Source organism: Molothrus aeneus, chromosome 15 (genome assembly GCF_037042795.1).
Source record: "Molothrus aeneus isolate 106 chromosome 15, BPBGC_Maene_1.0, whole genome shotgun sequence".
Lineage (NCBI taxonomy): Eukaryota > Metazoa > Chordata > Aves > Passeriformes > Icteridae > Molothrus > Molothrus aeneus.
In genome coordinates this window covers 7,594,586-7,608,353 of record NC_089660.1, presented here as the reverse complement: position 1 = coordinate 7,608,353, position 13,768 = coordinate 7,594,586, and the positions used below count along the sequence as shown (strand labels likewise).

The 13,768-nt window shown below is 49.1% G+C and overlaps 1 protein-coding gene across 1 annotated transcript; it reads right to left on the bottom strand.

The window, feature by feature from the left end:
* Positions 1 to 8,497: 8,497 nt before the first annotated feature.
* Positions 8,498 to 13,188, bottom strand: LOC136562872 (uncharacterized). The gene is made up of 2 exons (XM_066559936.1): positions 13,076 to 13,188; positions 8,498 to 11,451 (listed from the first exon to the last, which is right to left on the bottom strand). Exon 2 carries the CDS (start codon positions 11,447 to 11,449, stop codon positions 10,460 to 10,462), a length of 990 nt encoding a protein of 329 aa, XP_066416033.1. The 5' UTR covers positions 11,450 to 11,451; positions 13,076 to 13,188; the 3' UTR covers positions 8,498 to 10,459.
* Positions 13,189 to 13,768: the final 580 nt, after the last annotated feature.

Genomic DNA, 13,768 nt, shown 5'->3' with positions numbered 1-13,768 from the left:
CACAGAGATTTAAGTAACACAGAGGTCACTTGATGAGGCTACACTTTTTTTTTTTTTTTTTTTTAATAGAGTTTTAAGTTTTGTCTGCAGTTTTCTGGTCTCTGGGAACATGCCAGGCTCCAGTGGTTTGTGAGAGTGCTTCATGGCCAGCATGGTGCTGGGCTGCTGGGAACCAAGTCCTTGCCACACTTGTGCACTCACCTGTGTCATGGGGTGTGTGTGCTGCCAGTCATGGAGCAGCTGCTGCAGGCTCAGAAGGATGAATTACAGTGCAAAGGAGACCAGTGCAGATGGTGAATATTTGCCTGACTCTGAAAACTGAGCTTCAGGGGGAACCTCATCCCACTCCAGAGCTCTCTGGAAGGAGGCTGCAGCCCCTTAGGGGTTGGTCTCTTCTCCCAGGCAAGCAGCAACAGAACAAGAGGAAATGGTCAGTCAGGAAAAGTTTACATTGGGTATTAGGTTTCTCTAGAAATGTATTCATGCAAAGGGTTGTTAAGCATTGGAACAGGCTTCCCAGAGAAGTGATGGAGTGGCCATCCCTGGAGGGATTTAAAGGATGTTTAGCTGTGGCACCTGGGGACAAGGTGGGCTTGGCAGTGCTGGTTAATGGCTGGCCAGATTTCCAGTGAATAACAACAGCAACACCCAGTGAAACTCCACATGCACTGCCCAGGGAGACAAGATCAAATCAAACATACTTTTTTTCCTTCAACTGCTCTTTGATTTTCAGCTTCTGGCTTCACAAATTTATGTATTGTCATGTCCTTTGCAGTGTTTTTAGCTGGTGTGTGAGGCAGCTGAAGGTTTTCAGTGCCTTAGCTGTTCTCTGAGAGGCTGTACCCCTGTGGAAGTGGGGGCTATGCCTGCTAATGCTTGCAGGGAGTAAGCTAGGAGTATTTCTGGTGTAAATTGAGGTGGTAGACTACAGGAAGGATTGGGATTACCCTGTCTAGCATTTTCTCCCTCAAGTGGAATCACTTACACACAGACCAGTGAGGGAGGAGGGAGATGAACAAAAGGTAGAAATCTGGGTCTTGGCCCAAAACAGCCAACAGGAAATTTTCCATTGACTCCACTGGGCTTTCACAGGGAAAACACAATCAGGAGCACAGAAAATGAAGTTCCCACGTGTGCATGTGGAACAGCCTTTCTTCCCTGAGACCTGTCCTCACTCCCAAAGCCCTGCAGGCACCAGGGCAGTGTCTGACCTGTGGCACCCCGCACAGGATTCACATCCCACTGAACTGAGTTTGCATTTTTGCTGGGTCCAGTGCCAAGTCTCTGGCATGGCTGTACAATTTAATTAGGCTTTCAATTTGATAGTGTGAAAACTGCAGTTTCAACTTGTTCCATCAGCCTCAGGAGTCAGCCAGCCTTTCCCTTACATTGTCCATGTACTCATGTCCTGTAGGAACTGGTGAAATGAAAAAAGAGAAGGAACCACCTGGAACTGCAATACATGTTCCTCTTTTACCTCTGTGATTCTTTGCTTGCTCTGAAAAATCTGTTTCTGTATAATTATTTTTTTCTTATATGTTTGGGTAATCTTTTTCCCCTAAGTAGGAATAATTTCCATCCTACAGAAAGCAGAAATAATTCCAAAAGCCAGCAGCTGACTGAAGCTCCTGGGTGTCTGGGTGGTGGAGCAGGTCACACCTGCAGTCCCCAGCTTGGGCTCTGGGGTTGGTTCTGCTCCCTCTTGTCCTGCAGGTGAGAAGCTCATCCCATGAGCTGAGGGACTTCAGCAAGGGTAAAACTTCTCTGCATCGAGCAGAAAGATTCATTTCTGTGCAGATCAGATGGTCTGAGGAGGGTACAGAGCCATGGCCTTGTCCTGCTGGAGCCCCTCTCCAAGGCAGGATGAGCAATGTGCCTTCAGTCTGTCAGGAGGGTTGGTTCCCTCCTGTCCCCAGGACAAGGAATGCCTGTGGTGCAGTGCTTTGTTTTCATAGTGATTTTAAAGGTACTGTACTGCTGGCCTGGAACACTCTGTACAAGGTTCTGAGAGCAAGGACTTCTTAAATACATCTGCAAATGTTCTGATCCATAAAGATCCACAAGTCTGTCTTGTCTGTTGAGGTACAATGGAGCTGAGAGACCTTGGGAGCTTGTTTGGATCAGGATGGGCAAAAACCACTTCTCTAAAAAAAAAACAAACCCAATTATGTGTGACAAACGACTGTGTAAATGTGGTGCTTGATACTGCTGATGAGAAAGGAAAGAATTCTAGTAAAGGCTAATTACAATGTTTGGTTTGATAGCTGGGGCCTCACAGCCCCCACAGGTCTCAAAGTCTGACAAAGTGAGTCAGGCCATTGCTATTTCTGGAAAAACAGGGAAAAGGGAAATGATAAAAATATTTTTTAATTTCCTTTTGAAATTAAATTGCTAGAATTAGTATTAGATACAACAAAATGTGGTGAGGTGGTTGGGTGAGGATTTGTTTCTTTGTCAATTTTGGGCAGTAAATACAAAAATGAGTGGCTTCAAACTGACAGAGGACAGGTTTATATTGGGTATTGGGAAGTTCTTCCTTGTGAGGCCCTGCAAAGATTCCCGGAGAAGCTGTGGCTGCTCCATCCCTGGAAATATTCAAGGTCAGGCTGGGTGTGGCTTGGAGAAACTGGGTCTAATGGGAGATGTCCCCACCCATGGCAGGAGGCTGGAATGAGATGATCTTTAAGGTCCAAACCATTCTATGATACTATGAAAATGTGGAATACAATGGGCATCACAAATTTTGCCAAGCCTAATGTGGTGATGTTTAAATGCTTTTCTTTCTAGCTTGTATCCTTTGCAATGCACCATAGGAAGGAGGCTTCATCTTTGGGCACAGAATCCAAAGATTCCTGCTGCCTGTCTGAGATCACCTGGTAATTTTCTGTTGCCAGCATTAGCCTCAGAGAGACTCTTCTCTCAGAATGCTGTTGTTGAAGACAGTGCAGTTTAATGAAGTGAAGTGAACTGATGCGCTCAGAGCAGCTGCACTGCCCTTGCTGTCACATGCAGTGCCTTGTGCCTGCTGGCCAATTGTGCCAGGAGCACTCCTACATGTCAGAAAAATGTGCAGGGATTATGGATGTTTGTCAGCATCTTTCTACTGAAAAATAAAGCCTAGGAAAAGGTTATACTGGGCACCCCAGCCTCCACCTTCCACCCCCATGGCAAGTCCCACCTTGGAGCACTGGTGCAGTATCTGCCAACCTGGAGAGTGAGCTCTATTCCAAAATCCTGAGGATTTTGCTCCTCTTTTCCTTGTTGCAAGACCTAACCTGTTTGGCTCTCTTTGGTGGTGGAAACCACCACTCCCATTATCTCCCTAACACTTCTCTATAATCCCACTGTTGGCTTCTGGATCCAGCTATTTACCCCACATGTTTTCCTGGTTAGCACTATTGTACAGTTATATAATTAATTTAGTTAATTATGCTTAGAAGATTTTCAGAGTGGAGACACAAGCAGCTCATCTGCAGCCAGTTCATTGTGTGGTTCATTCCCTTCTTGAGAAATTGTTGATCTGAAGCTTAGAGGCAGCAGAGAAAGGAAACTTTCATTTTCTGCCTCTAAAATGACAAGGGGAGGGTTTTGCTGGGTGCTGCAGCAAAGATCAGTTGTCACTTTGGTCTCAAGAACTTCCTAGAGCAGGCAGTGCTTTATTCTTCCAGGGAAGAGAAGATACTTTGCAATAGATCCTGCTATTTGCTTGTTGCTATAAAAAGCCTGGGAAAGGGAGGTGGGGAGGAATCTGTTCTAAACCCAGCTGGTACCAGCTCAGCCCTTCAGGGAAGCACAACATTTAATTTCTCTTGTATTTCTTTGACCCAGTTAGCATTGCACAAATGTTCCTGATCACAGGACTGTCTAATCCTCTCTTGGATCCTGCTGAATTTTATCTTGTTGACATCCTGCAGCAATTAATTCCAGGAGCTGACCCTGCACAGCAAGGAGGGTGTTGTTTTCTGTCTGTGCGCCCTTGTTCCAGCAAACCAGCTTTGAGCAGAGGCACCTGGAGGGTCAGCACAGAATCTGGCACCTGAGGCAGGGATGTCACCATCCCTGGAGGGCTGGGGGTGCCTCACACCCCAGCACACCTGAAGGAACATTGCTGGACATTGACTGAGCAGCTCAAATGTCACCAGAGCCTGGCTGTGCTTTATGTCAGCTTGCAGTGCCTGAGGGAGCAGGTGCAGTGAGGTTTTTGGGGAGAGCTGGGACTGAGCCGGGCTGGAAGCAGCAGCAGAGTCCCAGCTCTGCTGGGAGAGCTGCTCCCCATCAGCTCCTCTGGGCAGGAGCAGGAACTCACCTGCAATATTTGTACCACCAAACTCTCCTTACCTGCAGACAGTGCCAGTCACCCCCAGTGCCACTTAGACCCCATCTGTCCTAAATTGTGGTCTGGAGTAGGACTGGGATGTTTCTGGATCCAAAACCAGGCATGATCAGGCCTGTGCTTGTGCTTGCTTCCCCTAAAAAACAGTTTTATTTTTTACTGTTTTGCACAGCTGGCTCTGTGAGCAAGGACCATGTGCAGGTTCCTTTGCTCCTTGTGCAAACCAAGCTCCATCTGAAGCTCCCAGCTCATCCCTCTAATGAGGCTGGAATGGTTTTTAGGCTCAGCATTCAGGGGTGGCCACTCTGCATTTCCACAGCCCCCAGCTCCACAGGGCTGCTGGGAGGCTGGCACTGCTGAGCAGCCATGAAGGGCATTTGTGAGCCCTTCAACATCACAATTTATTCTGAGCAGTTTTTGGTGCTTCTGTAGCATGACCTGAGGGGGAGTGTGAAGAACATCTGGAGCAAATTTGGTATTTCTTGTGTAATTTCTTTGGAGCCTGGACATTTGAGATGTGGCATCTCCCTGTTCTGAAGCTGAGCTAGTGGAGCTCAGCCAGTGCTCATTGAGTGAATTGGAACAATATAAAAACATAAAATAATTAAGGTTGGAAAAGCCCTCTAAGATCGCTGACTTCAGCACAGCACTGCCAAACCCACTGCTAAGCCATGCTCCTGAGTGCCACACCTACAAGTTTTTAACACTTCTAGGGACAGTGATTCCACCATTTCCTTGGCAGCCTGTTCCAGGGCTTGACAACCCATCCAGAAATTTTTCCCAATACGAAATCTAAACCTCTCCTGGCCCAGCTTGAGGCCATTTCCTCTGGTCCTGCCACTTGCTACCTGGGAGGAGAGACCAGCACCCACCTGGCCACAAGCTCCTTTCAGAGGGTTTAGAGAGCAGCCCAGCACATCTGGTACAAACCACGTTCTCTCTCTCCCACATACTCCCCATCCAGGAAAAAATAACAAAACATTCAGCTAAGCACAGCTGACTTGCAACTGTGACCTTGTGCTGGCAGATGAGATGTGGCAGTGTCCCTGCTGGCTCCCTCTGCTCTCACCCTGCCCGACCAGCGGCTCTGCACAGCAGGGATTTGCTGATCCTGAGGGACAAAGCCCCTGCAGGTGTGTGAGGCACAGGCTGATAAAGCCTTGTGGTTTACACACAGTTTTTGCTAAGCTCACAACAGGCTGATGGGGCTTTCAGCTGGGTTAATTTAAAAGCAAAGACAAGAAACGGTTGTTACAATGCTAATACACACAAATAAATAAAGTTATAATTTTATTTTTCTCATCAGCTGATATCAGAAATCTGTGAATGCAGCACCCCATTATCCCCATTACAAGCCCATTCCAAAGCACTTAAAGGCTCCCTTTGATTTAAATGGCATTTGGTCAAACTTTATGGAGCAACAAGCTGGTATTCTAAAAATGCCCAGTCTTTCTACAGCTCTTTGCAACAGCCCTAGGAAGCATTGCCTCCAGGAGCATTAATTCCAGGAAGGCTGCAATTACCAGGAACAATATCTCTCTATTTACACAACATGTATTTTGCATCAGCTCTAGCTCGTGTCAAGCAAATTGGATTATCCTTGAGAATCCCTGAGCATGGGGAAAGGCCACAAGCCCATGATGTGGCACTTCAGGGGTCATCCCTGCTGTCAACTGTGGCCCATATAAGTGATGCCAGCCACAAAAACACACGTGGGCCCTGGTGAGCAAGGCAGAGAGCTGTGCCTGAATGTTCTGTCTCTTCAAACACAAGCAGTAAAACTTTCAGCCACCACTTCAGAGCTCTCTTCTGCCCATGGTTACAGCTGCAAATGGAAAATACAAAACACTTTGCCATTAATCACAGTGCTGATGGCTCAGTCAAGGTTTCATTCAAAGCTAAGGGATTCCTGCTTAGTCACTAAATGCAGTTTAACTTCATTCTGCACCATGATAAATGAAGCAGTCTCCACTTAGGAAGGCTCAAAGTTAATTAAAATATGCCTTTAATGAGCAATTAGGCCCAAATGCAGGCACTTCAGGCAGGGGGAAAGCCTGAAGCACCACCCACAAAGCCCCTGCTTGCAGCTGAGGCATCCTTGGGTTTTGCCTCAGGCTCAGGTCTGATCTCCTTTAAAGATGGGAGCCTTAAGTTTTCCTTGGAGCTTTAAGAGTTGGATTTTTTTCTGAAATCAAAAATATCTGCTTTAATCCTAACTTTAAAGACCTTTTTAGGAACTGATTTTGCTTACCTTGCCCATAGCCCTCCATCCTCTCCCTGTTTGTGTGCAGCCCTTCGGTCTGTTCCTGCTTGTCTCTCACATTACAGTCCCTGTCTGTAATCACTCTGCACTGCTCAGATTTTAGTTTGTTTATCATCATCTCTCTTGCTGGCTGTCTGTGTGGGCACAGCAAGGCCCCTCCTGGGTGGGTGAGGCTCTCTGTGCTGCAGGAGCTTCTGAGCAGCTCCTGCACTGCACAGGTCTGATCACGGAGCTGTTGCTTCCTCACCTTTGGTTTCAGCTGATGGGCATCTTTGTCATTTAAAGACAAGAATCTGAGGAAAGAGTGGGACGGTTTTCTTTCTGCCTTGCCATCTCTGGTTTGTAAATTCTGGTCATGATTTTCTGTGTCCAAATGCATTTACGGTTTGCAGCAGGAAGAGGCTGCATGATCATGCGAGCAAAATTGCCATGAATGCTCACAGTTTGCTGTGAACTGGATGTGAAGTCTGAGACTGAAAGCTGCTGGTGGGATTTGGATACCAATTCCCCATTCAAATTAATCCAAATCCCTTTGGCAGTTCTGATGATCCAAATAAATGAGATTTTTCTGCCAGTGACTTCAAATGCAGAGCCTGCCGTGAGATTGGCCATGGAAGCAGCACGGCTTTTATCTCTCTCTGTGACCTAAATTCCAAGATAAGGTTTTCTTTCTTGTCTGGAAGCACTTCTGAACAGGCAGCAACTTCTGCAGGCTTACCCTGACCAGTGACTCCTCAGGGGCTGTTCTGCAGAGAGAGAAGGAGGGGGAGCATTTTCTGATGGCCCAGGTGTGCATCCATGGGGACAACAGGGAGAAAAGTGCTGTATAACCCCAGCCAATAGCATCCAATTTGTTTTCCTTTGGTAGGACTGCAGGCTCCCTCAGCAGCTGGGGGGCAGAGAGGCTGTGACAGGGAGGGACAAGGCTGCTCCAATCCCCATCCCCTCCCTGAACCAGCCCAAAGTACACCTGCAGCAGGTGGGTGATGTTGTACAGCTGCAGAACTGCCTTATCCAGGGAACTGGTGCCTATTTAATTGTGCAATGATTTCACAAGGACCAACACAGTCATTTCCAACAAAGCTGATGGTGAAGAAGGTGAAGACTGTGCTTTTCAAGACAGGATTTAAATGAACCTGAATAGAAACAACCCTCCCTGTCTGCTGCCTCTGTCCTGTGTTAAACCAGCTTTTCTTTTCTTACCTGTCACAGCTTCTACTGCACAGCTGGAATTCCTCAGCCTGAGGCTCCTGGCCCTGCCACTCCTGCTGGGAGCTGCCCTGCTCACTCACTGGCACCACCAGCCCCACATTTCCCTCCTCCCTTCCCTGCCTTGCTGCTTCTGTGACCCTAATTTGCCTCTTTGTCTCTTTGCCCCCATCTTTGCTGCATCCCAGCAGCTTTGGCTCCTCTTGAAAAACCCAGTTGCTTGAGTAGAATCTCAATTTTCACTAAAGTATTCTCCAGAAAGAGCCAGTTCATTCCAAAGCTTCATTGCTCCAAACCTGGCTGCTCCTGGAGCTAACACTGTGTTTTTAAATGGCCCCAGCTCTGAACCCAACCCTGCCATCACCACAGCCCCCCAAACCTGCTCCCAGTCCTACATCAGAGGAGTTGGAGGCTTCTCCCAGCCTCCTGGGCTGCAGCTCTCTCTGCTGCTGTGCCTCTGTGCTCTGGAGACAAAAGGTGATGGGTTCCAGGGATGTAGAGACTTGCAGGACTGTGGCAGCTGAGAAGGAATCCCAGCCCTGGGCAGCAGCTGCTGGAGGGGTGAGGTGTGAAGGCCTTTGGTGACCTGGAAGAGTGAGAAGGTGCTTGCATGGCAAGGCACAGCCCATGTGCTGTGGATCAGCCCAGCACTAAAAATAATGCCCTGTGGAATGCAGAATGGAAACAACAACTGGATGGAAGGATTTTATTTGTTTCCTCTGTCAAAAGCAGTGATACATGCAGTTGGCACAAGACTTGTTAGGCATTAGAGTCATAAATATTCACATGGAGAGAAATTTAAATGACAGCAGAGCAGTGAGGACAAGAATTGCTTAAACCCCAGCATTTACCTGAGAAGGGAGGGGCAGGTGTGGAGGAGGCAGAGCAGGCTGGGACCTCCTGGGTTCAGCTTTCTCCATCAGCTTTAATGAGTGCTGGAGCCACCTTCATTTCCATTCTTGCTGTGTGGTTAGTTCAAAAACAGAGCAGAGAAGCAGCTCAGCTCCATAGCACTAATGAGTTTCAACAGGAGAAAAAAATATTTGAGGTAAGAGATGTGAGGATGAGAAGCTCAAACACTCTCACCTTTTGATCCTTGAGCATATTTACACTCATGTTGGTGCTGAGTAGAAATTGCTTTTTCATTTAATCTGCTTGAGGGTGGTTTGGAAATCACTTGTGAGCATTTTTATAATTGCAGCTTTCCAATGCTGTTTTTTGTCTTAGCTGCTGTTGAGCAAACAGCCTGGTCCCTCTGCTCCCCACTGTGCCAAAACACTTATTCCTAGTAGTAGTAATAATTAGGCTGGTATTGCTTTGCAGTTTCCTCAGCTACAGCTCCTGACTGGCTACAGGGAGTGTGACACCAAACACAGGTGGGTGAGGTTGCTCTGACTGCAGGAGAAAGTGCCAATGGCAGCTTCTCTGATGGAGAAGCCTCTGTGTGGCAGTGAGGGATGGCCTGGGGATGTGCCCACTGCCCCATGCCAGGGCCTCCCAGCCTTGTGGGGACGCTTCTCGTCCTACAGACATCCCATGTAGCAATTCCATCAGCATGAATTGTTTGTACATGCTCTGTGCAGGGTGGTTGGGACATGCACATTTGTTTTTTCCACGTTTCAGTCTCGCAGCACGAAGCAAAGCTCAGCCAACATCATCAGCATGGTCAGCTAGGTGAGAATACGGGAGCACAGCTATGAAGGGAAACACAAGTTACTATTTTACATTCAGGTTCTATCAGCAGCAGCCCAGCATCCCTAGGCTGCCCCTCAGCCAGGGCTGCTCTTCTGAGCCTGCAGAGCTCTGTGTGGGCTCCTGGGCCCCACAGCTGAGCAGCAAATGCTGTGGATGCCCATGGTGTGCAGCCTGGCTGTGACAGTGCAGAGTCCCACACGATGCCTGGCTCCACAACAGCCCCAGCCCCAGCACAGCAATGCCCACAGGGCTCCCAGCTCTCCTCCTGCCAGGGCTAAGTCCAGGAGTAAAGGGAACAGAGTCGTGACAGGGTAAGCACCAGGAACATCCCCACCCAAGGAGTTGTAATATTTTCCACCTTTCCCTCCAGCAAATCCTCATAAAAGACTTCTTATGATTTTTAGGAAATAATTCTTTATGCTGCTGCTCTAATGGGTGACCTCTCCAGTGGGATCCTGGTGCTGAGGCAGGGATCTGTGGTGGGTCTCCCAGTAAATGTGTGTGTCAGAGAGTGCATTTCCTACTGTCCAAGCCTTGGGCAAAGGGCTCCTTTCTGAATAGCTGTACTCAAGTGTCAGCAACATCTGCCTGCTTGGCACTGCCTGGGAAGCACTGGTACTTCAATGTTCCCACTTCTTCTCCAGCACAGATGGGATTTGTGTTCTCTCCAGCTCTCTCCAGCTTTTCTTCATGCTCAGGGCAGTTCTAGGCAGTAGGTGGGAGGAGATGTTTTATGAACTGTTGCCTTTCCAAAATGAGAACTGATTGCTGTTTCCTTAGCAGATGAGACTCTGAATTGTCCCTTTGCCCATGGATGAGGGATATGATGGATCACAAGAGTCTGCCTGACTCACATGCATGTTCAAGCCATGTTTTCTGTGTGAGGACTCCAGGGAGAGCTGCTAGAGCACAGGGTTGGTTACATCTTGTGAATAAAATTATTCTAAGCAGCTACTTCTTCACACTTCAGCAATGGCTGGGAGCAAACAAGCTTTTATCTTTGCTTCTTTCCAGATGCATCTGTGCTCTGAAATCCAGTTATGGATGGTGGCTTTTTTAGGTACCTGGAAAGACTGGAAGTATCTCTGCTTAGTGGGAACACCACCCATGACATTTTTGTCACAGTGAGAAGTTTTTCTTCCTTCTTTTTCATCTATGCCTGCTGTTTTGAACAAATTCTGCCTTCCTACAGAGCAGGGCAGGGCTGGGTTTCCTGCCACTTTCTCTCTGGCTGAGGGTGCCAATTGCTCTTCAATGTTAATGAGCATGGGGCCATTTTCTTTCTGGCTGTGGTTATTCCCTAAAACTGTTCCCTCATCCCTTCTGAGATATCTCAGCTCCGAGCATACTGCTTCTTTCTGAACTGGTCTTGGGGAGGGAAGCCTTGGAAAAGTGAACACTCGTGGAAAACTGGTTTTCCCTGTGTTTTTTTCTTCCCGGTTTGTGGGATGAAGGTCACCATTTGGGGCAGAAGAGTTGCACTGTGAGTAACCAGTGCTGGCGCTTTCACCATAGGAAGAAGCCTTGGAGGAGCAAAGATTTCCTGCATTGGTGTAAATTTGTTCCAGGGGGTCCTCTCTGGACCAAAAGTCGGTTTCTGCAGGTGGGACTTTTCCCAGTGGCACCACACTAGAGATGAAATTGGTCAATTTACATTTTGACCTTTCTTGCTGTGTCCCCACAAGCGATGGAGAACCTGACACATCCTCGAGGGTCTTCAGGGTCTTTCTGTCCTTACCCTTACGTCTATTTTCCAGAAGGGCTGGGAAGGTGGGCCTGGCGAGGTGGCAGATGGATTGGATGTAATCATCACTGGAGTGTGAGTCTGGGCTGGCTGCAGCACTCCCAGCCCACTTTGGGTTGCTGCTTGGATCCTCCATCGCTTCCTCGTGGGTTTCCCGTATGGTTGGGAGAGGCTTTGAAAGGCTCAGCCTGATCCGGGGTGCCATGGCTGCAAAGAGCAGAGCAGAGCTGATCAGCGTGTGAAAACCTGCTCTGGCAAAGAAATCCTGGCCTGGTTTCTGCCTGAGCCACCTGATGTCTTCTTGAGGTAAACACGGCTGTTAACAAAAACCGCACTTTAAAAGTTTGCTGGCAGTACTTTCATATCCATGGCTTCATAAAGAGCTTCATAAATGTGCCAAAGAAGCCAGGTCATTAAATATGGCAGTAAATAGAGGGTTCATTAAGGAGAGCAGCAATGGTGCTCCCTCCCTCCCTAAGCAATGCAAGGGAGCACAGCTGGAGATGCATGGGGCAGGGGCATGAGCTTCTCACTGCCCTTGGTGGAGCAGCAAGGCACAAACTGCTGTCCTTATTTAATGCTCCATGTCTGTTCACTGTGACAGGGCTCCGACTGCACCCTTAGCCCAGGCAGGCAGGAGCTGAACCCAACAGGAGAGGGGCTGCCCTGCCCCTGTGGGGAGCACCACCTACATAAAGCAACGTGACAGTGGTGTCTTCTAGAAGCTGTAGGTGAGAATGTACAGGGTCACTTTTGTCTGTAGTTCATAAAGGTAGTTAAGGAGAGGTAGGTCCTCCCCTGAGTGCTTACACAGAGTCAAAGGGATTCAATTCATGCACTTTATACTCAACTCATTTTATGATGGATTTCAATTAAACTGCTCCTACTACTCAGTTAAATATATTGAATTACAAATTTTTCAGTATATTTCATGCTGTAGTGTTTTCTAACTGTACTGATTTTTTTTCCCCCCAAACACTCCCCTCTGTGCTTTGCTTATCTCCCCTTCTGGCAGAAATGACCACACAGCCTGGATTTTTTTATCTTTTTTTTACTGCTTCCCCCAATGAAATTTGTATGTGACTAATCTGCAGACACAATATAGCTTTGTTGTGTGATTAAACGCAAAACTGCTTTGCTGGCTATTTTAATGCCTTGCTTGTCATTGCTGTAAATAAATCTGGCTTTGTTGAACCTCCCTGCAAAGCTGCAGATCACACACGGAGCACAAATGAGCAGCTCGTGCTGAGCTCACCGGGTCCGTCCCTCCCCAGGCTGCTGCTGGCCCTCCCCGGTTTTCCTCATGTGCTGCTGGAAAAGCCAGCCAAGCTCGGATTTGCTGCCCTGAGAGCAGGAGATGCTTGTTTTAAACCTTAGGGCCCTTTTATTATCCTTTTTTCCTGCCTGCTCTGTTTCTCTCATGTCTCCAAGCCTTGAAGAAAAGGCTTTTTCCTTCCTTCCCCCCCAGCCCTGGCCTGAGCTCGGCAGAGCCTGGGCCCGGCAATGAGAGGGAGGATGCTGCTGGTGAGGGGCAAGGGCATCTCGTGTTAAATCCCGATAGTGCTAATCAGCCACTGAGTCCTGCCAACACGCCCTTCCTCCGGAAGGGAATTTAAATCACCTATTTGCAGGTAAAAACCTCTCCCGATGATGGGATGGATCGGGTCCCGCCCGGCCGCGATCCCCTTCGCCCGGGGCACCTCCCCGTCACCCGCGGCCCCCGCGGAGCTGGACCCGCTGCCTGCAGCCTCCTCCCACCATCCGTGAGCATCCCCCGGCTATCCCTGGCGACCCCCGGCACACAGCCCGTGGCCGGACCCCCTCCCCTTACCTGGGCTGCTGTCGTCTCCCCGGGCTGCGCGGCTCTGCCCCGCTCCCCGCTCCCCGCTCCAGCACGGGAGATGTGCTGTCTAACACTAACCCATGCGCCAGCTCCCTGCCTCAGTCAGCTGATCCCGCTGCCTGTTTTGTTGCTGCTGCTAAATATATCCCGCTGGCTGCCTGCCCTGCCCGAGCCGCAGCCGCCGGGCGCCCAGGCAGGCACCGGGGCAGCCCGCGGGCACCGGCCGGGAATGGCCATCCCAAATCCCACATCCCTGCGGCTCATTGCCGGCCGGGAATGGCCATCCCAAATCCCGCATCCCTGCGGCTCATTGCCGGCCGGGAATGGCCATCCCAAATCCCACATCCCTGCGGCTCATTGCCGGCCGGGAATGGCCATCCCAAATCCCACATCCCTGCGGCTCATTGCCGGCCGGGAATGGCCATCCCAAATCCCACATCCCTGTGGCTCATAACCCGGCCGGGAATGGCCATCCCACATGCTCATCGCCTGGCAACCATTCCCCGTTGCGGGGAGGGGAAGCGCTGCCTGTGCTCCAAGCTGGGGTGGGAAAGAGGAGCCATATCTCCTTCATGTTTTATTGCTGGAAGGGGAATCCTTAGGGTTAAGGGCTGTTTTTCTTCCTTCTCTGCCTTATTTTGTGAACAAATTTGTGCTGGTTTTCCCAAGAGGCAGTGGGTG

Excerpts from the sequence above, each read along its gene's own strand:
- LOC136562872 (XM_066559936.1), bottom strand. The coding sequence starts at position 11,449 with ATGGCACCCCGGATCAGGCTGAGCCTTTCAAAGCCTCTCCCAACCATA.